The 24,720-nt window shown below is 36.4% G+C and overlaps 1 protein-coding gene across 2 annotated transcripts in view; it reads right to left on the minus strand.

The window, feature by feature from the left end:
• Window positions 1–2,067: 2,067 nt before the first annotated feature.
• Window positions 2,068–24,720, minus strand: part of UBR1 (ubiquitin protein ligase E3 component n-recognin 1) — a 66,750-nt gene continuing 44,097 nt past the window's right edge. For both annotated transcript variants that reach the window (XM_061462409.1, XM_061462408.1), the window contains exons 29-47: window positions 24,332–24,519; window positions 23,067–23,272; window positions 20,804–20,897; window positions 18,647–18,799; window positions 17,908–18,005; window positions 17,173–17,266; window positions 16,555–16,703; window positions 14,870–14,925; window positions 14,455–14,551; window positions 13,510–13,577; window positions 12,696–12,852; window positions 11,856–11,943; window positions 10,028–10,161; window positions 8,707–8,815; window positions 6,937–6,993; window positions 6,410–6,487; window positions 5,610–5,780; window positions 5,316–5,417; window positions 2,068–4,714 (exon numbers count right to left, since the gene is read on the minus strand). In XM_061462409.1, the coding sequence (XP_061318393.1) occupies window positions 4,573–4,714; window positions 5,316–5,417; window positions 5,610–5,780; window positions 6,410–6,487; window positions 6,937–6,993; window positions 8,707–8,815; window positions 10,028–10,161; window positions 11,856–11,943; window positions 12,696–12,852; window positions 13,510–13,577; window positions 14,455–14,551; window positions 14,870–14,925; window positions 16,555–16,703; window positions 17,173–17,266; window positions 17,908–18,005; window positions 18,647–18,799; window positions 20,804–20,897; window positions 23,067–23,272; window positions 24,332–24,519 (2,241 nt within the window). In that variant the 3' untranslated portion in view covers window positions 2,068–4,572. The remainder of the gene's footprint in view (window positions 4,715–5,315; window positions 5,418–5,609; window positions 5,781–6,409; window positions 6,488–6,936; window positions 6,994–8,706; window positions 8,816–10,027; window positions 10,162–11,855; window positions 11,944–12,695; window positions 12,853–13,509; window positions 13,578–14,454; window positions 14,552–14,869; window positions 14,926–16,554; window positions 16,704–17,172; window positions 17,267–17,907; window positions 18,006–18,646; window positions 18,800–20,803; window positions 20,898–23,066; window positions 23,273–24,331; window positions 24,520–24,720) is intronic.

Raw genomic sequence — 24,720 nt, forward strand, 5'->3', positions numbered from 1 at the left:
AGGTGTCCTGTCTCTGCTTCCTGCCGGCTTCCCCTCCTCCCTGGCAGAGCATGAGGCTCACAAGGTCCTTGGCCAAACCAAAACATCTCTATCAGCTCTGTTCCCGAGCCGAAAGTCAAAACACTGCACTGCACCAACTACCAAGGAGGAGAAACATGACTGCTACTGCTGAACCCAGGACAATTTCCCTTTTTCCAGTCATTGGGAACTTCACCTGACTGCCATGATTTCTCAAATATGATGGCCAGCGGCTTCGCAACTTCATTTGCCAGCTCCTTCAGGACCCACGGATGGATTTCATCAGGTCCCATGCACTTGTGCATATTCAGATTTTTAAGATGGTCTCGAACCAGATCCTCTCCTACAGTGGGCACAAGGTCTTCATTCTCACAGTCCCTGCATCTGCCTTCCGAGTCTTGGGTGGTTTGGTCAGAGCCTTTGCTAGTGAAGAGGGAGGCAAAGAAGTCATTCAGAACCTCAGCCTTCTCCAAATCCTGTGTAGCCAGTTCTCCCGAGAGCTTCCTGAGGGGGCCTACATTGTCCCTAGTCTGTTTTTTATTTGCTACATACCCGTAGAATCCCTTCCTGTTATCCTTAATATCCCTAGCCAAGTTTAATTCTAACTGGGCCTTAGTTTTCCTAACCTGGTCCCTAGCTTCCCTGACAACATCCCTGTGCTCCTCCCAGGCCTCCTGTCCTTGCTTCCACTTTTTATAAGCCTCCTTTTTCCTTTGAATTTTCCTCAGCAGCTCCTTATCCATCCAAGGAGGTCTCCTGGCCCTCCTGCTGCACTTCCTTCTGGTTGGGATGCAACACTCCTCAGCTTGTAGCAGGTGATCCTTGAATATCAACCAAGAGTCTTGGGCCCCCCTGCCCTCTAGGGCTATATCCCATGCAACCTTACTAAGCAGGTTCCTGAAGAGGCCAAAGTATTAGAAATAGCTGGGTGTGAGAGACTGGTATAGAACTGGATCTTCATTATTATCCATTTGTTTTCTGTATCAACCCCCAAGTTTAGCCCACCTGCAATATATAGATAAAAACAAATAGAAGACGTTGTGCCACAGAAATGAAATAATTTTCAGTTTTGAAGAATGTCTCTTTAAAGATGTTGTCAAATAATAAGTTAAAAGAATCCAACCAACAAACTTAGATATTCTATTACAGATATGACTATTTTACAGTGGAGACAACTCATGGATGTTGTTCTAGAAAATAAAGTGGATTTCAACCATAAAGCAAAGCATTTAGAGTCCTCCTCTACATAGTTTTGTACATTTATACGCCGCACCTTGAGATTTTTACTATGCAAGAAATAATGCTGTGGATTCCTTCCTTCCCGTTTTATTTTCTCCCCATTGAATAGGCTTCTTGTTCTAATGTTCTTAATGACATTTTTGCTTTATATTTTAATCTATCTACCTTTATCTTTTGCCTTTTCAGGAGCTGGTTCTTAAAAAACATTTACTAGGAATAAGCAGAGAGTAACACCATCAACACCCATACTCTGTAAGCTTCAAGTTGCCCAAAGCTAGAACAAAGTAGCAAGAAAGCAATGACTGCCAGCAGCTTGGAACATCAACATTTGATGTTTCTCTGTCAATGACTTCTTGGCTGTTTGCTCAGCTCTGTAATAAAACTGAAGTATCATATCGCACATTAGACCAGCACCATAAAAATATCCCTTCCTAGAGGTTAAGTATCTGACAGACAATATAGCCAATTCTCCTTTGAGAAACTACAAAACCAGAATCACTCAACTGATAGGGTAAGGACATCTGAATATTAAATTCTGTACTTAAGACTTCTTTTGCAAATGGAGGTAGACACTGAAGGAATTTACATGTGTAAAATGCTAGGACACATTTCAAGAGGAATATTCCCTTAAATAAGAAAAAGCATGCCACCATTACCAACTGGTTTACTGATAACACAGATCACAGGATAATTGGTATTGTTTACCAACCATTTACTAACTCTGCTCCTTTTCCATACTGACAGATGCCGCTATAATGCTCTTGTAAAATGAACTGTGAAGTGTCAATGTGCCTCCAAATAAAAGTTGAATGATCTATGAGAAGTTACTTTATTTCCTGTTTTTAAATATACATATACAAGATATTTTATTTCAAAAGCACAAGAACATTATACAAGTTTCAAATTTACATTTTTGCAATTAAAGATACCAATATGTGCATTATAAAATAACTTCTCCTGTCAGCTTGGATGGAACGGAAATCAGTGGCATAAGCATCTTGCAATCACTAAATACAGATTATACTCACAGTGAACAAAACTGCATAGTAATTTATGAAATGAAGGATGACCACGCTAGTCAGTGAATGATATGGGAGCCCATTTGCTAAATCAGCATGTGCAAAAGTACAAAAAGATGCAACATTTCTCTCCCATTTCTTCAGCTACAGATTTCCAGAGCTTCAAACCCGAGCTCACCTGCTGAGCCCAGCTCCTGTCCTTCTATACTACAGTTCAGACAGAAGACAAAATAGAAGTGATCTCACTGCATATTCAGTAATGGAATTGTTGTACCAGTGAAGCGCAAGGTAACTGAAAGTTGTTGATAAATGAATATGTAAATGTCAGAGGGAAACAGTAAGAACAGTTTTGGTATCAATGAGGCATACATTTGTTAGTCTTAATCCGGTATTTTTGTTGGTAAGAAGCGTTTTGATGTCCTTGGAAATCACCAGTGAATGCGAGTTTTCATGGCAACTGTTGTTCTAAGTTCAGAAGGTATTTCAAATAGGTTTTAGAGAAGACTGACAGAATTAATGTTTGTCTTTAAAGAGTTTCATATTCAGGTTTAAAAACTGAAAGAATCAAAATAAGGAGAATGGTCTTAACTGAATACCCAAGAACACCCAAGAAACAGAATACCCCAAAAATACACCAAAGCCAACTATTTATATCACCAGGGAAAGATTATAGCAAAAGTTATAAAAAAGTCTTTGAAGTCAGAGCAATATTTGAGTTCACTGGTATTCCATGTTTAGATGTTATGGTGCTGCTCAGTGCACTCCTACATACTCTAAGAACTTTAAAAAACTAGAATAATGACATTGAAATCTAAATCACTATTTGTGATTCTACTATCTCTCATACAATCAGCAGACAAACAAACAAAAAGAGACCATACACCACCACACTCTCAAGACATTAATTTGAAAACTTCCCCTTGGAAGCCTTATTAAAATGACACAGAAGAACCCAAATGGCAAAAGGCAGAGAAATTTAGAGTGCTGACAACTTCAAACTGCCATGAAGAAAAGAGGTTTTCTGGGAAAGCCTTTTTACCCATCACATTGCAAGTTCTCTCACGTATATTATGGTTGAAATCCAGAAAACAGAACAACAAACATTTAGAAATGAAGCAGTCACATATCATTGATAGATCAATCATGAGCTATTCACTACTGAAGGACAAAGAAACAGACTTAGCCACCTTCCCCCTCCCCTCTTCTGCTCTAACTAGCACTGAACATGCCCCCCAAAACACATGGGTTCATTTATGCAGGCAGGGCTCCAAACAATAGTGACAGAGGATGAAGAGTGGAAAATTCCTCAAATATGGGCAAACAAACTTATTTCTGATTCTAAACTTGCTACTTTTTGGGCCTTGATTTTAGTCCAGTGATAGCTTTGAAGGCTGTCTACTTCACTGAAGTCTCTGGCTCTTGCATAACTTGCAGAGCTACGCTACAATTACCTAACAGAATTTTTATATGTTGGGGTCTTGGGGAAAAATCTCAGAACACAAACTGTAAAAGAAGTAAAACAAAACACAACCTAGCCAAATGGCATAGCCCTAGACCTCTTAAGATAAACAATGTTAAGAGAGAACAAATACATTAGATAAAGTGCAGTTCTGGCAATGCAAAAAGCACAGACTTTATTTTTTGATGCAACAAGCAAGATGGTAATTCCCCCATGCACTTTCTATCCCACACTTCTTTTAAGAGTTTATTAAGGAAAACTCTTATTAAATCCCAGGACATAGCTGGATGAAGGCTCTTTCTGTACAACTGAATGTTTGTTGCACCCGTTGCTGCAGATTACTAAAGGCCTGGCACCATTTCCACTCCAATGTTATGCCACAGACCCTGACCTATTTAAAAGCTTCACTAAGCTTTGGAAAAGAACCTAGGGAGAAAGAAAAGGAGGCTTTTCCATAGCAACACCATTTAGGTGTATTCTCAAGGCATGGAAGAGACAAAAATGTGGTATGTGCCCTGAAGCACAGCATTTGGAAAGCTTGTCCCTGTTGAAACATGTGAAAAAAATTACAAGTCCTCAAAAAAGTGGAAATATTTCTGAATGTGGGTGTTCAGTAGTAATTGTATAATTTGGTGTTCCTTTTGGGAAAAAGAAAAAAATAAAGCAAAACATACAATGTGAGATTTTTGTTTCAATGTGTCAGTAATACATCCAAGCTAGAGAATCCATCGTGTCTGAACTACAGAATACACTTGAGAGTGTATTATTTGCTGCCACCCTCCTTTCCTTTTCCAAAGCACTGCCCAAAGTAAGAGTTTTCACTAAAAATCAAGAGACTCAGAGCAGTTGCCAGTTGAATCCAAAGAAGATCTGATTTGTTTCTTGGCTCCTAGCAATCTCCTCTATGATGCAGTGTTGCTGCCATAGCAGATGGAGCTTCCGGTAACGCTCCCAACATAAGTGCAGGGGATTGCCTCTTCTTCATGGAAGAAAAAAGAATACCCAATAAGCATATCAGAATAGCAACTGAGAAACTCTTCTATTCACAGTATAGCATTAAAACTCTTAACCATAGCTAGAATATATGAAATACTTGTATGAACACCCAATTCCAACAAGTCTCCTGGGAATGAAAAAAACTCAACATGCAACAACCAGTGACCTGCCGTTTCCAAGGTGACATTTCAGCAATGGCAGTTGTACATTTGTGATGAAAAGCATACAAAGTATTCTTGAGAAAAGTAAGGAAGTTTAATAGTACCAAAGAAGCATGTTTTTCCATTATGAATGAGCTATTTATGACTGGAAACTACCATCAGAAATTTGAAGTTAAAAAAGTTCACCAGGTTAAAGATACATATTACATATTTGGGTGACAGGGTTTAGTGTGAGGTGTCCCTGCCCATGGCAGGGGGGTTGGAACTAGATGATTTCAAGGTCCTTTCCAACCCTAACTATTCTATGACTCTATGATTACAGTGCTGTAAATGGAACGAGGAATAATATGTTGTCTAATGGGTATAAGAAAGAAAAAGATATCAAAATGGAAATGTAGAAAAGAAAGTCAAACATTCACTTACTTCAGTCCTGGATCTGTTTCCCCATATTCATCCAAGTAGGGAGCAGGATATAAGCAGCCCCTTGTTTTACCTTCAATGAGGACAACTTTGCATTCCCTAATTCTTAAGGGAAAAAATAGCTACGTTTAAAATACAAGACAACTTCCAGCAGGTTCTTAAATTTTTGGTGAGCTCATTTTAGGTCAAAGCAATGTTTCTTCATCTTGGACAAAGAATTAAGTGTTTTGACAATGTTGTGAATTTTGACTTTCAAGTCTTTCAATTTAACACATTAAATCCTGGCTAACTACTTACTTGAGAAACATACAAACTCCAGCTCCACATTGAAGAGCATGAGAAGTACAGGCTCCCAACTCCTCCCCATCAACAAGTTCCTGACAGCATGTATTCTGGGAACATAACATAGCCCCACAGAATAAGCACAATACTGGATGTTTCTGTTCATCATCATAAGACCGTGGGCATCTAGAAGAAGTGTAACCAGAATGTTACTGCAGGAATTAAAGCTTTAAAATAAATGTTAACTACAGGTAATATTACTTAAAAAATAAAAGCCTCCAAAAAACCCAACCAACAAAAAAACCCTAAGACATACTATGTCATAATCACGTTTCATGTATCTGCCTCCTTTGGCTATGTTTTTACACTGCTTGAAATACATCATCTGCAAGATACCTGCTTTGACCAGTTGGTTGGATTTGCTCAAGTCCCTTCTAACCTGAGTTATCCTATGATTCATCCTTTCTGGCATAAAACTGTGCCAACCTTCTGGGCCCGTTGTGCCCAGTGCAAAAAATAATTTTTAGGCTGATGGCCAAACCAAATGCATATTGCACTGCTGAAAATGACCAGCAGATTAAACTATAATGGTTTCATACACTATCCTATCCAACACTTCATTCAGTAAGCTGTTGTGTTTCAGATTTAAAACTGAAATGTGCTAGTATTGACCAGCATAACCATAATAGTGCCTTCGCTTCCGTAAAATGATTTATATACGTAGTTTTAACACCAGTTATATTACCTGCAAGAACACAGAAGCGACTAAAAGCGACAAAATACCTATGAAGACAACTATATCTCTCACATCTTACCTAAACTGAGAAGCTTGGTTCAGAAGGCAGCTATAGTCTTCAGGAAGCTCTATTAAGCTATTTCTTTTCCTAGGATACCTGGGTAAGTGAGAACAAACTATTATGAGAATAATAAAGATTGAAGCAAAAACCAGAACAGACAGCTATAGAATTTCTGCTTAGCTTTCAGTCCTTTCTACAGACTCATACAGTTCTAGAGCAGTTCTTCAGTCCTGGAAGCCCAAGTGAGAGGCTCCACATGGGAGCTTCAGCATGTCTATATTCCAGCAAAGGTGATGAAATTAAATTTCATCAATTAGTAACCTCTATGTATAAAGAAATTTCAAATTTCAGTTAGCTTTTGTTTTATCCTAGAGTAAGCTAGATAAATTGTCTAACCATGTGTATATTCTCTATGAAGAATCACTGAATGAGGATGTGCAACCACTTAAAGAGTTCCTCTATAGAGAAACAATAAGCACTTCATTCTTTTCACAGTTTTAAGTTAGAAACAGAAGAAAAAACACCAACAAAAAATTTAACCTTACCTTATTGCAATACTCTTCCCCTTCAAAGAGCTTAACACCACTGGGTCAGTACACCACCTATTTCAAAAAAGCATTTGCAGATAACAATGTTTGATAATAACATATATTTAGAATCACTAAACTAGTAAGCAATAAGCAAACAGAGCACAGATAAAGCACTAAGAGTTTAGCTAAAACTTCACAAGGAGAAACAGCTATTCTTCACAGTTTTGCTTCAGGAAAAGAATTTAAGCTTGTATATAGGAAAAAAAAACTATGTGAAAACAATGCCTAAATTTATCTATATGCACATGAAAACCCAGAGTTAACACAAAGTTAAAAAATGCAAGCTGTCTTCAACTCATTCAAGTTCCCAAAGTGGGATACAATACACAGCTCTTTTTGGAATAGATCAGCTGAAAGCCACATTGTGAGAAAATATTATACACTATACTAGGAAAATATGTATTGTTTTTATTTAATAACCATTACCAAATAGTTATTTTACAGTGCTTTACTGCATGTTATATGCTTGCTTAGAATGGCCAAATGTGTCTACCAAAGCAATGGTATTTATAGGCAAGTTGCTAAACAGAGGAATTGGTATCTAAGGTATCTTTTATGTTATTTCTACAAAGAGGATGAGAAGGGAGAGAACTGTAGCAGATGGTCAATCTAGCATGCTTCATTTAACACATTTCTCAACCACCATCAAATTTAGTCTTCCGAAATAAGATTCTTTCAAAAAAACATATGGGAACTTGCATGATGATTTGACAACTGTTACTATTAAATATGTAGCCTCCCACTTGGAACCTCCATCTTCTGACTGGGAGCACTACAATTTGTTAGCCCTGCCTCTAGTGACTATTTTCTAACGTTCACATATCCTTTGTGGTCTCCTGTAGACACTGTTACGTCTTTGAGTAAACATGAGAACATATAAGAAAAAATTAATAATTTGTGAAAATGCTATTAATTTACAAGTAATTTTGTATACTACAAATGCAATTAATTACAGAAAAATCGTATGTAGGGAATTTAAATCAGCTGGACTTAAAAACTGACTCAAACCTACAGTCAGGTAAGTTTCACAACAGGTCAACATGTCAAACAACAGGTCAATGTGTCAACAACAGGTCAAAACGTCCCTAAATTGTTAGAATCTATACAACAGAATAGAGGTTATTAAAAACCCAGAAAAAGCTAGTGTGAGCCAGAAAATTCTGCCAGGAACCAGGAATGATAATTAATGCAACCAAGTGCTCAGTCACATTAAATATATAGAGACATGCTCCAACATAATATAGCAGAATTGTTCTCAGTTAGTGTGTGCGTCTCTTTACTCTTGCTTGTGATTTTAAATGATTAATTTGATCAATTACTTTTTATTGCTAGATTGCAATGTCCATAATAGTCAAATTGTACCTTTTAACCATTAAGCTGACTTTGACATTCATCAGCCTATTTTGGAAATCTGGAGAAGAAACAGTACAAAGCCTCACCCTGCCAGCTACATAATTTTCCATGTTCTCATTTTATAGCTCATGCAATCAACATTTTTTTCTGTAGACAGACTAAAAATAGGCCAATGAAGTAAGTGTTATACCACACAGGCAAAGGTTTATGGTAAATCTGAAGTGCTTTCAGAGAGTCACTATACCTCAGCACATCAAACAAATGTTTAGACATCTACTAAGAATTTAAGCTCAATCATTTATAAACAAAATTTGATATGGAATTCCCATAGAGGGCCATCGCAAACCTGGCCTGCCCAGTCTCAATTAGTACCTTTGAAGCAGTGGATTTACTGTGTCCCTGTATTCCTGGAAGAGCAGAAACAAGTTGGTAGGTAGAGAGAGGTAACTACAAAGTGCCTTGAACTGCCCTTCTTCAGAAACTGCAAAAGAAAAAGAAAACATGAGCAACTATTAAGGTGTTTCACCACTGCTGAATAATGCAGTCAAACATAAAAATCTCCTGGTCCCTTTTTCACTAAATAATACCTATCTATCTTACAGCTTCAGCACAGCTCCTTGCTTGGATGTACTTCCCCTGACTTAATGAGAGGTATAATAATTTGCATTAGCTGAGGATATGCTTTAGGCTTAAACTTAAAAGTTACTTAGCAACATATGTCAAGTCATGAATAAGCCGCTGTAATAACAGAATTCCTTGCTAAAATTATTTCATAATCTGTGATGTATGTTAGCACAATAGATTTCTGTACTAACCACAGTTTAGCTTTTCACTATCTTCTCTGCCTACAATGATACTAAATTTTGCTATGATCAAGTCGCTGCTAGCACACTACATAAAGCTGGGCTAATTTAATAGGCTGCTGGGTGGTCGTTTGTTGGCTCTGCTAGAGAAAATGATCTTGCTGACTCATCAGGATGACTCCTCCCTATAGAATTAAAGTTCCTGACTATGGTAAGGACAACAGCATAATCCCAGCAAGCAGAAATTTTGGGTTTTAGGTCCTAATTAAATTCAAACTTAGTTCAGAGTTTATATAAATCAATTTAATATGCCATATTTTGTCTCAGTTGTTCAGAGAAGTTTTGGTTCTCCTTTCCAAATAGCTGATGATTCCATGTTTCACTACATTTTGACAAAAGACAAAATATTTGGGTTTGGGTTTAGTATCTGTAATGTGTTATGATCCTTCAAGGTAGAGGATTAAGTTTTATAATGCGTTTTATTTCTACTTGGCTGTGTTTTGCTGATTTGTCTTTAAGATTTACCAACATTAGCAGTTGCACAAAAAAGTTTGCTGTTCAAAATATATTCCACATTGTTTCTCAGGTGATGTAATCTAAGCCCCTAGAATTATCCTTAAATCACAGAATCTTTGTATCCACAACTACTTACTATCAATACACCATTGAGAATTTGCATATTTGCACATAAAACTTTTCCATGCAAAGAAGGCCGAGACAACTCAGCTTCTCATGCCTACCCCTTCATACAAATTAGTATTTCCGTTTCTTTCCGAATCTTACTATAATGCATTAACTGTTAAGTTAATGTGAACATTTTAAAATACCATTCTTCCAAGAAAACACTAAACAAAGCCAACCTATAGATATAGTTGCTTTCTCATATTTACCTTGTAGCAGTTCCTCCGGTGGAGAAACTCCCAGCAAATAATGGAAAAATAAAGCAGCAGAACGAAGGTAAGGCATGATGCCTTTTTTAACACAATCCCACACGAGCCAGCCTGGAATATCCTGACTGAAGCAACTGCAATACACAAATGAGAAATAGCTGCAGTAGCTCATAGTATAAATCCTTCTAGCACTTTCATGTTTTGGCTAGCATTGCTAGGATGGCAGCTGTATAGGAGCAACAATGATGCACCCCAAATTCTGTGAAATACAGCCTCCAGCATCTAACTTCCAACTTCCCCTTTGCCTAACAAATATGTAGAACAATTAAATTAAGCCTCCAAATTGTCTCAACTTACCTTTATCACAATTAAAAAAAAAAATAAATAGCCAATACACAGACATTATCCCCAGGTGACTCAAGATGGTCTAATTTAAACTGGGCAATACAGTATCACACAGAGCAATTGATTCTTAAAATGGCTGGTTTTGTGACAGAAAGCCAGCAGGTTTTTGAAACAGTGGAAGTTTTTCATTCAGTGTTTTGAATGCAACTCAAAAATGAGAAAAACAAGTAAACATACATAAATACTCTTCAGGAACAACAAAACCAACTAAATTAAAAGATTAATACTTTATACTTCATTATGGAAGTCACAATATTAACACTCAGATCATTTAAAATAAAGCCATACTAATCCAAATTGGACAAAAAAGAAATACTGGTGTGATACTCATCACAGTAATTACTCTTGTAGTTTGTGTGATATGAGCATCTAGTGTTACTTTCATAGCAAATTTAACTTAGAATATCCCTGTTTTCTAAAAATTTTACACTTAATTAAATTCATATTTATGTGAGCAGGATGTTCACACACATGTTGACCAGGACCTGCTGAGGAACAACCTGTAAACCTAGATTATAACATCACAGACCACTGCAAAATAATCATGCTGTTTAAGCACAGATAGGTCAGAGTTAGGAGATGACAATGCATGCACAGTAATTAAAACACTAAAAATGTCAGAGCTGGGTTGCCTAAACTTTGGTATTTAATTGTGTAGGCAAATCACTACAGGGACCTGATTTTTCAAAACACAGCACTTAGGATTCTAAGATTATGCCCCAGAAAAATTAGTCCTATTTTCTCAAATACCAAATTTTAAACATTTAGGAATTTAGATTTAAAACTTTTAGACAAGTGGGTAGCATTGTCAACCCTTGAGAAACACCTTTGCAACTAGCCCTGGTGATGATAAATCAAAGCAGAATTTCTAAAAGGTGAATCCATATTTTCCAGTTTATTTCACACACAGATACTGAAGTATTATAGAGTTTGCAGCTATACCTATTAAAATAAAGTCTGAAAATACGGGGCATTAATGCTCGAAAAAAAAGCAACTGTGTTTAGCGTTACATTTCTGCCCCTTTTACAGCAGAACTATTTCCTTTTATCTGGCTTCTATCCGCAATTGAGACACCTTTCAAAAACCCCAAATAACCAAGGCAAAGAAAAAAAAACTACTAATGTTAGCTGTGTTACTCTCCAGAATGGATGCAGGTATTTTTTCATCCTTAGACTAAGAATTCAGTCTGTTGCTCACACAATGTACCTATTTTAACTAAAAGCATTCCTTTCACCAGTTTCCTTTTTCTCAGTGTTCAGTATTATGAGAAGAAAGCACAAGCTGTTGTGCTAACTCCCTGTATGAAATGAGTAAGTTGTTTCCTGTCTGCTGTGTTGTTCAGGTCTATCCCTATGGATTACTATCCCTATGGATTGCCATCTTTCTAAAAAACCACAATGCTACAATGGAACTGCTACTTACCCACTGGTGTACTGGTAAACCTCTCTACAGAAAGACTCCGCAGATCGTGCCTCCTCACTGTTGTCAGATGATTGAGCAGTAGAGGATTCTGTACAGAGAAATATTCATTTCACTGTAAATGTGTCACAAATGAAGTGCATTTATTTTCTTTTTTAATTGCATTACAGAAGTATTTCCACTTTATTTTGCTTAATTCTTTCCTATTTGCTCTTTCTAACCTGACAAATGTTCTCTTAAAACTGCATGCTATAAAGAATCACCATGAACACCACCTCATTGCTCATCCTCATGTAAAACTTTCCCTTGAACTTTTGAAATTACTGTCCTACATAACATCTTTTTAATTCCCATCATAGTGGAGAAAAAGGAAAGTAATATGTAGGAAGCCTGTAGGTTACTGACAGTTTTTAACAATGGTATGAAATTCTATCACTTCATAGGATTCTGTATTCCAGCTCTGGGTATTTACTAGTTGAAGGGTAAAGTTTATTTCCCAAATCCATACTAACTATCACTGCATAGCCCAGACTCCTGCTGCTGGGCAGAGCTTCGCTTCTCCTACAGGAAGAAAAAAGGGGGAAGTCACAACTCTGGAATGATGTGACTTGAGCAAGTACTGATACATCAATAAGTATTTTGCTTTCTTAGGTTAAGCACACAAAAAGTGACTTCATAAAATGCTCTGAAAATTAAAATAACGTTATTTATTTTTTACTAGAAAACACTTATTACTACCTAGCACTGTCATTTATTATAAGGAAGTTTATACCTGGAAGACATTGAGTCCATCATTCTTAAGGAATTGTATAAAATTGCCAGAATAATCTAACACAAACACACCTCTATCTGCTGCTGAAGAGATGACGATTTGTGTTATGTGTGCCAGTGTTGTCAGATGGAAGAGGTAGAGGTGGTTATAGGTTGAACTAATTGATGAAGGTTGCAGGTCTACGGCATCCTCCCAGTATAAAGATGGAAAAGATAACACAACTCCCACCTACAGTCAAAGGGAGGGTGCAAACATTAAAGTAACAGAAATTTGGTAATAGCCACATGGGTAATAGAAATTATCACTCTAAATATATATTTAATTTCGGTAATCAATTTAAATACGTTAATTTATCTTGCTAGTTTTAATATTGTAGAAAAACTCATTGAATAATATTATCTGTGCTCTTCTAGCATGTAGAAAACTCAGGGTTTTTTAACAGCAGAAGAAACTATAATATGGATTTGTATTCAGAACAGAAAGAAGAGACTAAGAACAGTACAGAAGGTAATCAGAGTGAATGTGAAGGTATGAGGCCTATTGAGACAAAGGGAAAGTGTGGGAAACAAGCTGAATGGGTGCATTTCTCAGGGTTGTTGTTTTTTTTTTTGAGGTTTGATAGCAATGGAGATGGTAAAAAGATGAGATTGCAAGCATAAAATTTAATAGGAGTGACACAGCAAAGACTCAAAAACTAGAACAGCAAAACTAAAAGCAAACACTCGTATATAGCAGCCATACGTAATCATTTGTATGCAGTACTCATGTATAACCGTTAGACTCATGCAAGTGAATAGCTAATGCCTGACTACCTACAGGGTAAAGTACATGAAAATCCATGCTTAAGAAAAGTATTAATACGAAGAATAAAATGAAGCTGCTTACCAAAATGTGGAACACATCTACTTCTAAGATGGATGGAGTGTCCTCTGCTTTAAAGTTTGGTAGAAGAACTACAAAATAAAGGTAACAATTATGCATTTGATATGTATTTTCTTCTTTTGGATTGAACTGCAGTATCAGAATCTGATTTTAGAAGCCTATATATTTCTGTGTTTTCATCCAAAAATGTCCAAGTCTCTTAACTAAGGAAGTATCTAACTGCTTACATCACTCTGCATCCACAACCAGCCAGCTGACAATTTTAATAACTATATCTTAAAAATTCTGAGATAAAAATCTTTATTTCAACAGCTTTAATAAAGCCACAAAGCATTAAGTGTGAAGTCCACAAATGTACCTAGGCCCTGCAACACTAGATACCTCACAGCCTAGGCCAAGACAAAAGCCTGTACCACACCTAAGAATCCTATAAAATAGAAGGCAAGTCAAAGAGTGGGATTCATAAAGACCACCGCGCTAACCTAATCAGTAAGAAAATTGTTTCAAACTAGCTTGTCCCAAGACAAAAATATCTTAAAACTAGGCTGCAAGCAACCTTCTGAAAGTAGTAAAAAGATGAAGTCTTACAATTAGGAGAGAGGAGTACCTGTTTTGTGGCTTTATCTACCTGTTTAGCACAGAATAAATAATTTTGAACATTGCCAGCAACAGGTTATTAGCCATCTGTAAATGTTCTAGATCTGAGTATCATAAGGCCTAGGTAATCTTGGATAGAGGAATTTTGGGGACTTCAGCAATACAGAGTTGGGTTAACAGAACTACTGATGACTTAAGCTCAAGCAATGCTCCATGATTTCAGGCAATATTACAGAAATTGAAGTTAGCACTGTTGTCTAACCTTTGCTTCTATGCTATATTAATGTGTGTGCCATTCTGCAATAAAAACTTCTGCTATACAAAATGTAGTGAAGAAAACCAATACAATACCTCCTAGAAGACGAATCAGATGTTTCTGAATCAGGACCTGTGGCGATGTTGTTCTCTGAGCAGCTGCAAACTGCACTAATGCTTTAAGGCTACTGTGCTAGAGCGCAAGATAAAATGGTTGGACATGAAAAAATGAAAGATATAATAGTGAAATAAAGCTGTAAAAACATATCTCCTTCTACAACCAGAAAACATATTGATAAGTGAATTTAATAGGAACTTCCATGTGCAAGTAGAAATCTTATTCTTCCAAAATGCTTTTTATGTTATCAATCTAAACATTTTGAGGGCTATCCCTCAACAGAGAACGGTCTTGATGTTCACTCTTACAATATTTTTTTAATATATGTATGCATTTAATATACATATAAAGCTTTTTTGTTTAGTACGTATTGCATATCTTACTTATCCATACCTGTCTATTTTGTAGAGATCCAAATAAAGGCTTGCCCTCTGTTTCCAAGAGGTTTTCTTTAAATTAAAACACAGAAAAAAATAAGTTGCTTTGTTCTACAGGAACTAACATAGCTTTTTTGTTAGAATCCACTTAGTCAAAGATTATTTTTAGTATATGTACTTCTTGGAAAAGATCAACTTTATTTTCATAAGAGAATTATCTTTAAAAGAAAATAAACCTATTTTAAATGGCAATGATAGCTTGAACCTCCTCTAGAGACTCCACTAATATAGGTAGCTCCTTGTCTGGGAAGCACTTCTACAAGCCCATACTAATGCACCCTATGACTTGATTCACAACCAGCATACTTGAAGTTATTTAGGCAGTTTTGCTTTATAATTTTATGGAAGCCTGCTCTATTTGTAAACAAAAATGAATCCAAGGAAGTGGTGTGGCTTAGGATAGGTGAGACTGTCACAGTCATCCAACCTGGTTTTATAATCTTGGCCTGATGAGGCATCTGAATTTTCTATTTCTGACATATGCCTTTAAGATCACATCTGTGATAACAGTCTGTGCATTTATACATTTACTGGCAAACTCTCCTTGACAGCCACCAAGGTCTTTCTTTAGATAGCAAAAGAAAACAATCTGCACAGCAATAAGTGCATTAATGATAATAGAGCTGGATGGCTTCTAGTCCTCCCATGACCCATTCAAAAAGTCTAATAAAATCCAACACTAAATAAATGCAATCAGTTCTCATGACTACTCCTGCCTTATTAGAATATTTCCAATCCTCCTAAAAACCTTTTGAACTTTTAAGACTCTAGTTGGGTCCACTACCAATTTCAGGTGGACTATACTTGCACCTAACAGCTTCATCAACAAAAACTGTATACTTGGCAAATCGTATTTATGGACCTGTACAATTACATTCTCAATTCCTTCAGCATGCAGTTCAGACCTCTCTTGTGTCCTCCCCTGCCTGGAAGCCACTACAGGTTTATCAACACCTTCACATTTATTACACAAATTTCTTTGTGTACATAGTATAGCAAGTAAATAAAACTGTCTGCTAAACAGGTATATTAACCCCCAAAATGCAATCCTTTTTATAGTAATTATTTTGCCTTCAAAAAGAGATTAATGCCAGAAAGTGTTTGGGGCGGTTGGTTTGTTTGGTGGTGTTTTTTTCTACCAGGCTCAGCACTTTCAGAATGCAAAAGATCATATTTCTTCTACAAATACCATGAGAATTCTTTGAGAATAAAGACAAAAAGAAATAATGATAAAGGGAGTATTATTTCATAGTTTTTAGATATTTAGCTGCATAGGAGATGCCTATAGCTCAATGGTCTTTGGCAGCATGAAGATATTCACCGAACATGCTTAATGTTACAATAAGTAACATGGAACACAGTCACTCTCTGCTCTCTCAGATTAAACTCAATGTTGGCATTCCATACCTTATCTTACAAACTACCATCTAACAAAAACATTCTATTATGTATATTGGATTATAGATTGCCATTCTATTATTATATATGTAATTTCATATAATGTACGTTGCTATACTATTACATATTGCTCTTATTTATATAGAACTATTAGTTATACAATCAGAGTGTATAAAATTATACAACCAAACAGTTGTAAGAATTTCAAGTCATGAGAAGGAACAGACCCAAATTATGCTTTACCTATGCACTGGATGGTAAAAGCACATGTGCTCCATGTCATTATAGGAATCCGATGATCAGCTTCATTTGGAGCAACTTTTAGCCCAACTCTATAAATGGTGGTGGCAAAGAGAATAAGCATCTCCTTGATACTGCTTGAGTATTTCACTCTACAAAAGGAAGCCACGATAATTTCAGTCTGCATTGTTAACAGTATTCATTACTTACTGGTCAATAACTACATAGCCCTATTCCTTTGAGTAATCTGTATTCCATTAATGTATCTAAAACGAAGTGAAATCTATTCCTGTAACAGACATACAGCAGAAAAATTAAGGCAGACAGGTATTAAACAATTTGCCTAGAAACACAGGAAGTAACCCAGATTACTGGAATAATGGATTAGAAGATCCTAGCTTTGTACCAAGAACAGAAGAACTACCAGACTGGATTTGACCAAGAGAATCATCTAGCTTGTACAGATCTGATATTCAGTGAATGCTTAACGAAAAGTATAAGTAAGCCCATATTTAGAAGGAACAAATCATATGCTTTTCCTTCAATACAAATCCTGAAGTATACGTAGGTTATTTTAGGGAGATTAAAATAAACGCAGAGAGCACTTCCAGTAGCACTTACGAAGACTGAGCTCCAAAACTAAGGATGGAATGGAATTCCAAAGCAGAGTTCCCCATTCCCTTGTTGATGAAAGCTGGAAGATTTTCTTTCTCTCCTTCCAGAAAAACAAAAAATTAGATCAATGTTAAAATATAAAGAAGCTGTTTTTAGTTTTACAGTTGTTTTTACAGCAGTCCAAACGAAGTGAGACTTTTTATTTTAAACTGTCACCAGTCACAATGTCTTCTAACCCTCCTTCTTAATTAACATTTGCTTGTATTTCCAGAAATATGAGGATTAAAAGTAGTGCTTTGCCGGTGAGGAAAAAGAACTATCCTGCATTGTAAGTGTGCAGGGAATATGTTGATTCTCTGTATCTTCTGTTATTTAAATACTTGTACATGCTTTTATTTTGGTCTCTTTAATTTAATTTGTCTTTTTTACTACATCACAGTCAATACAAAAGTTCAATTAACTCTTGAGTGTTAGCAGGTGGCTATCCTCTCCAAAGTGCACATAACTTCCTTCTACAGGGAAGATGGAAAGAATTTAGCAGAAACCAGAAAACTGGTGAGGGCACGGCAAAATCAAGACATCAGCTCAGAAAGGACTGTGACTTATCCCCACCTTTATGTGATACTGTCTTCACTGATAGCAAAATGTATTTTTAGTCTAAGTTTTCTGTTGGTATTAGTTAAAACATGTATTGGCATATTAAATAGCCCACAGAATAGCTTCAAAATTAAGATAACAAACCTTCAACATTTTTCACACTGTAGCCCGATATCCTGACTATGATAATCTCCAGCCACCTAGCCAGTGACAGAATTTGAGCTACTGCCTCTGCATCCTCACTGAAAACAGAAACAGAAAGCAGGTTTTTACTTCAACACTCACCTTACCTTTAAAGATGAAGGACATACTTAGATCAATACATACTAACTCAGTATTCACACAGTTTTGTTGCTTTTGTAAATATTGAGCAAATAGTACAAAATGAAGTGTTACGCTAAATGCTAGATCTAAGTACTTCCTCATTTGATATCAGCTCTAAGAAACAGCCAATCCAAAAATAATTAAGAAAAATCTGCTAAAACCAGTATATTTGGCTGAACAGTCACGAGAGCAACAGTCACGAGAGCAACAGTCACGAGAGCAACAGTCACGAGAGCAACAGTCACGAGAGCAACAGTCACGAGAGCAACAGTCACGAGAGCAACAGTCACGAGAGCAACAGTCACGAGAGCAACAGTCACGAGAGCAACAGTCACGAGAGCAACAGTCACGAGAGCAACAGTCACGAGAGCAACAGTCACGAGAGCAACAGTCACGAGAGCAACAGTCACGAGAGCAACAGTCACGAGAGCATGCAGCCTTTTATACAGATTAGAGAGGTCAGCCCAAGTTTTCCTTCCAGAACTTTGTAAAGCCAACCAGCCCTGAAGTGATATTTACCTTTCTTTTTAATTAAAGGCTATACAATCTGGTAATTCACCTGTTTATTTTTTGAGCCTGCAACGGAACAATAGGAATCACAGTATTGCACAGAGATTTGCAAAGTGGACAGAGATACTCTCCATTCTCCAGGTCAAATATCTGTTCCACATGCAGACGTTGTCGGAAGTTCATCTGCATGGCTTCAAAGTACCTACAACGTTGAAAAGGAAGTTATTAGAATGTGGAATGGCTCAAATATGACACGAGATCAAATGTTCAAGTAATTAAATGTAATTATCTAGCAAATACCTATCCAACCCAAATGGAAGGAAAAGACTTGCTTGTTGTAACACTTTCATATGTTTGGATGTGAAAATAAAACCTTTGAGCACATAAACTCATGCAAAAATGCATGACATAACACTAATGCAAAATGACAGCAACTTCTCCTTGCTTTTAGGATCTCTTTAAATTTCATTATTTTTCACAGACAAGAAGTCCATAAATTTTCTACTTTACCCTCGCATCATCTTCAACACAGTAAAGCATTGTATCTAGTATCTCCCATAAGCAATTCGCTACAGTAAGTTTGAAAAGGGGATTGTACATACTTCTTTTTAATTTTAGGGAAAACTACCAGCAACATTTCACAAGTGAATAATCAGCTAATGACTGAGCCTTGTAACTAGACAATGAAACTGTAGCCTTCTTTCAACAGGAAGAGAGGGTAATTTAAATTACAATACCATATGAGCTATTTTAAACTCAAAAAGGACACTAAGAAATAACTATGAAGTTGTTACAGGTTTTATTATCATTTTGGCCTCTCAGTGGATGCAGTAAACCCTCAAATTTCATTAATATCTCCGTGGTACTAGGAATAAAAAGATCCAGCATTCAAATCTTCTTGCCTGGATGCAAGCAACTAAATTCTGTACTAACATTCAGACTGGGTACGCAGGATCTTAAAGGCAGATATGAAATTATCTAACTTCTGCACTAAGGTAATAATTTGCTTGGGGTTTTTTTGTTGTTTTTTTGTTTGATTGGTTGGTTTGGGGGGGGTGTTGGTTTTTTGGGGCTTTTTTTTCCTTTGCTCTAAAACATACATCTTAAGGGAAAAATTTCAATCCCATTTATGTAATAACAGAAAGCATGACTGGGGGCATCTGCAGAAGTTCTAATGATTACAGAATATTTAGGAAAGCCTTCTGTTGAAATAAACAAAACCATATGTTTTCCCCACAAACAACTGTATTTGCAAGCAACTCCTCTTCCTCATACATGGCAACTACAAAGATATTCCATCCATTTGAACTCATACTGTTTTAGAGAGTATTTTGCAGTATTTTTAGGCTGCACAGATACTCCAGAAAGGTGTGGCAGGCATCATTTGGAGGAATATTAGTACGTTAGAATGTCTGTTATGTAATAAATAAAAGACTATACTCAAACCTTCTGTGCCATCCCATATGAGAAGAGCCTGTTGTCCATTTTAATCCCATTTACCCACACAGCAAGTCATCTTTTCTTAAAAAGAGCAAGGGAACTGAGCTCCAATGTTGCACTACTTAGATCTATGCAGATGTAGATGGATCTGCCAAGAGCAGATGTATTATACTCAAGGAACATATTTCCGTATCATTGTGTGTGCGCCTATTTGTGGTGTACTGATGTTTTATTGTAAAGTGTGGAGATATATACACACACACACAGAGAAAACTCAATGCTAAGCACTAAAAGTTTAGTCAGAGTTTTTTTAAATTAAAATGGCACATGTACAAACAACAATCTCAAGAGACTGTGTATATCATACAACAATGCTAAGTAGCTCACAATCACATGACCCAACTTTCTTTATCTGTTGATAAGCATAGAATGGTTTGGGTTGGAAGTAACCTTAAAGATAATCCAGTTCCAACACCCCTGCCATTGGCAGGCACACCTTCTACTACACCAGATTGCTTGAAGCCTCATCCAGCCGGGCCTTGAACACTGCCAGGGATGAGGCAGCCACAGCTTCTCTGGGCAATCTGTGCCAGCACCTCACCACCCTCACAGGGAAGAATTTCTTCCTAAAATCCAATCTGAATGTACCCTTTTTCAGTTTAAAGCCATTCCCCCTGCGCTTTCAGTGTGCATTTAGAAGTTTTGGAAGACAGATGAAACAGAAAACCCCAAAACAACATAAAGCGCTGCTAAAACACATCCTTACTTCTGCCAGCAGGCTGCATGCATCACATGACCACAGCTTCCTGTGTGGGTCCCACAAGGTAAGTCAGGGTGCATGAAGAGAGGATCTAACGTATCTGGAAACACAGCAGAAAGAAGTTATCGAAAGCACAAAAAGGTAACTTTCCATCAGTATGAACAGAGATGAACAATAGTATGCATAGAAAACAAACCTTCAGATTTTATTTTTCCCACAGTTTGCACAGTCACATTACAATCCCATTAGGCTGGCTTTTCCACACCAATACTTCAGCAAAGTAATCACAAGACAGAGCCCATTTAAACTACTGAAGGCTTTCCACTAATGAGGAAGAAAAAAATGACAAAATCCAAAACTAATAGTAAATTGGTTAAAAGAGAAAAGTAAAGAAAATGATTCTTCAGTACTGCAATCAGTATGTGGCTGGATTTGCTCCCACTGAAGTTTTTCACATATTTGTTATTGTATTTTTAAATGAAAGAGAATGAAACTACTAAGAAAAAGGAAAATTAGTCTTTTATCCAACTAGTCCCACATACTTTCACAAACCACTTACATGAACAGCACTGACAAATAAAAAACTCAAGTCTATCTTTTATTATTCTTGTATAATTTTTAATAGCAAAAATGTCATGAGAATGTAATGGTGTACCCAGAAACCTAGCACCCAAATTGCACTCAACATAGAATTCTATTTCACAGCAGCTGAAGCAGCTTTAAGTCAAATGGAAACTGAAAGAAGAAAGGGAACCTTGGCATAACACTAATTTGTCGCTATCTGCACTTCTGCTTTGGGAACAAACCTTTTCCACTTACAGGGATCTTCAAAGAAAAGCTCTTACAGGCCTGCTTCTAACTGATGAGCTGCAGAGGGCCATGCAGTGGAGAGTATGTGCTATAAATAACAGCCAGAAGTGGCTTTAGGAAAAGAAACTTCATTCCTGCCTTTTTTTCAATAGACCAAGGTGTCACTGCAGAAAGCCTGCAAGTATCTGACTACAAGAGCATAGGACTTAATTTGTACGTCAGAGTAGCACAGAAGAGAGAGGGGGGAAAGAAAAAAAGAAGGATGCAATTATTACATGACCTAGATAAAAATTCTATACAGCTGGCTCAAAATTGACATTATCAGTAGTTCACTGTTAAAAAAGAAAAATGGATCTAACAGGATTCTGTCGGAGTCTGTCCTGGGTCTAGGATGATTCAGTATTTGTTAATGACTCAGAGGAGTAAACACTAACCATCATACTAAGTGAAACAACTTGATGAAAGTATATTGATTCACAAATATTTAATAGATAAGTTATTTAAAATTTTACCTGTGTTAAAATAAATAAAATTAAATTTACAGAGAAAAATTATCACTTCTAACTTTTAATTATTATAGTGTGCTTGAATCAGACTAGTGGTTTTATGATACGTATATCCATCTTGAGCTGATTTTGGATGATTTTGCCTAAATCATTTGCCTAGGCTATGTATTAAGTAGGACACAGCCAAAAATTCTAATAAACATGAGAATAAATCACCTACAAAACCAGTTATGCAGGTGGCTTGCTAAGTTCCTTTCCTGACAAATCCATTTTTGGTATTTCTTATTGCTTTACAGTCTGTCTTTGGTTTTCATATTGTCTTATAAACTAGTAATAATTACTATCATCCAAATTACATTTTCATTTTACTTTCTGCTGGTTTTTTGGTTTGGGGGTGTTGGTTGGATAGTTTTTGCTAAAGACAAACACTTGTTTCTACTTCTTAGCCTAGATATTATTTCAACTTCTCTTATCCTATTCTGGACTGGATTTCTCTACAGTTAAAATTAACAGCCATCAAGAATCTGATCTTCAATGATTATTAATTTTCTTTTTCAAAAAGAGAGCAAAAATGTTCAGTGAGTACTGAAGTTTTCCCCTTTTCTTTCTTTCCCTCAAATAACTGACCAAAATCTCTTCCATGTATAAGAAACTATTACTTATAATAAAACTCACATTGGTCTTTGTGTTTCCTGCTACCAATATGCCATTATGCAACACTAACTCCTGTGTTTGTATTATTTCCCAGGAACACATCAAAATCTTCATACACTTCCCATTTTTAAGCTTTACAATATGGATTTTAGAACAATTTAAAAAATTTCACTTTCTTTTTACTAAGTAGGGTAAGCCATTTAAACAATGCGACTGAATACAGAGTTTAATTACGTTCAAAGTGTGTACGCTCTAGGTATGGGAACTGTCTGTGGTCTAAAAGAAGAAAGCTCACATACCTCCTGAGAGTTCAATAATTCTGCTCCTATTCTGAGTTAAGGCAGTTGATTTCTGGACACAGGCAGATAATACCATGGCAGCACTTTCCAACTTTACTTCCTGCTCCTCCTGGCAAAGAATACAGGTCAGAACTTCTTTCTCAGCAACAGATGGACCTCGTTTGGGACCCAAAGCAATTCTGGAGTAATCAGTTGCTGAAGACATGCTGTAAGATCGTAAGTGAGAGAGATATAAAATAATCTCAGATGGCTTTTCCTAAATAAACTTATTCTTCCAGACATCTAGAAATGTTATACACTTCTAACATTTCTGGTTTTTTTTTACCAAAGTGCTTTACAAAACCAAACGATGACCAAAAAATGAAGAAACATCTCAATCCTCACTAAAATGCAGTCTTCTTTAAAAAAACAAAGTGGAAGCTAGCTAACATGGAATAACACAATGGAATGGACTCTAACAGCAGGAAACTCAGGAAGCTCTATTTAATGTAGATTGGATTAAACATCTTTAATACTACAGACACATTAAAATTGTTTCCCATTCTTGAAGAAAACATACTGAAGATGAATGCCAATACCTTAATTCAATGCTTTGTGATACAATAAGCTTCCAAGTATTTTTTAACTATTCCTTATTCCAGAGCTCAACAATGACTTATAAAACATGATTTATTCAAGATCAAAGAACACAGAATGATCCGTACTTTTTTTTTCCAGAAAATATCACTATTTTCCTGTTTAATTTTGTGCAGCCCAAATTAGATCAAAATAGGTATATAATATTGCTGAAGCAGCTCTAGAACAGGAGCAATCAATACCAACAATATTACAACCAATATAAACCAAACATCTCCAGTATTAGATTTTGGAAACTAACAAACAGAAATACCAGCAACTTGAGCTACACAAAAACTTTCTTTGTTGCAACTTAATCTTAAGGCATATTGGCTTTCAGATTTTTTCAAAATTAAATACTGAAATTTTCATATAACGGAGACATTTACCTCTAAAACTAGTGTTGTCAACTCGGCAGCGCTTTCTAATGACGTTTCTTTTTTCCAAATGTTAAGCAATATAAGTACCTTTTGAAGAAATAATTAATTTTCTTATTGTTTCTCTTACGCTGCTCTACAAAGTGAGCATACACATGATAGCTTGCAAGTCTGTCCCTTGAATGCACTTTCAACATTTTCATGCAGTATAATGATTATGTAGCAGGTAATGAACAATTACCACCAGAACTCTGGGTATCTGTTTTTTCTTACCTTTCTTCCTCCATAATAGCATCATCTTTCCCCTGTGCCTCCAGTGTGTTCTCGTACAGCAGCTTATGGGTTTCAATGAAATTCTTCTGTAGTGCAGACATCTGAGCCATTATCTTCTGCCGGTGCAACCTAGCTGCTTCTGCCTTTCTCTTTCGCTCAGCTTTCTCTTTATCCTGAGTGCTCTGTGTCTTACAATAAAAGAAAATAAAGAAATCAGGCAACAGGGAACATGAGAAAATGAAAAGCATTTTGCCCATCTTCATGCATTCTAACCACTGGCATCAAATTCCTCAACTGACAACACTTGAATGATGAAAAATAAAAAGTTAACTACTATCTGAAAAATGCAAAACCAAACTCTTAGATGTTCACTAGTTTCCTTAACATAG

Source organism: Pezoporus flaviventris, unplaced genomic scaffold, assembly GCF_033815535.1.
Source record: "Pezoporus flaviventris isolate CSIRO_AGI_PZ_B2104156 unplaced genomic scaffold, CSIRO_AGI_Pfla_v1 ptg000035l, whole genome shotgun sequence".
NCBI lineage: Eukaryota > Metazoa > Chordata > Aves > Psittaciformes > Psittacidae > Pezoporus > Pezoporus flaviventris.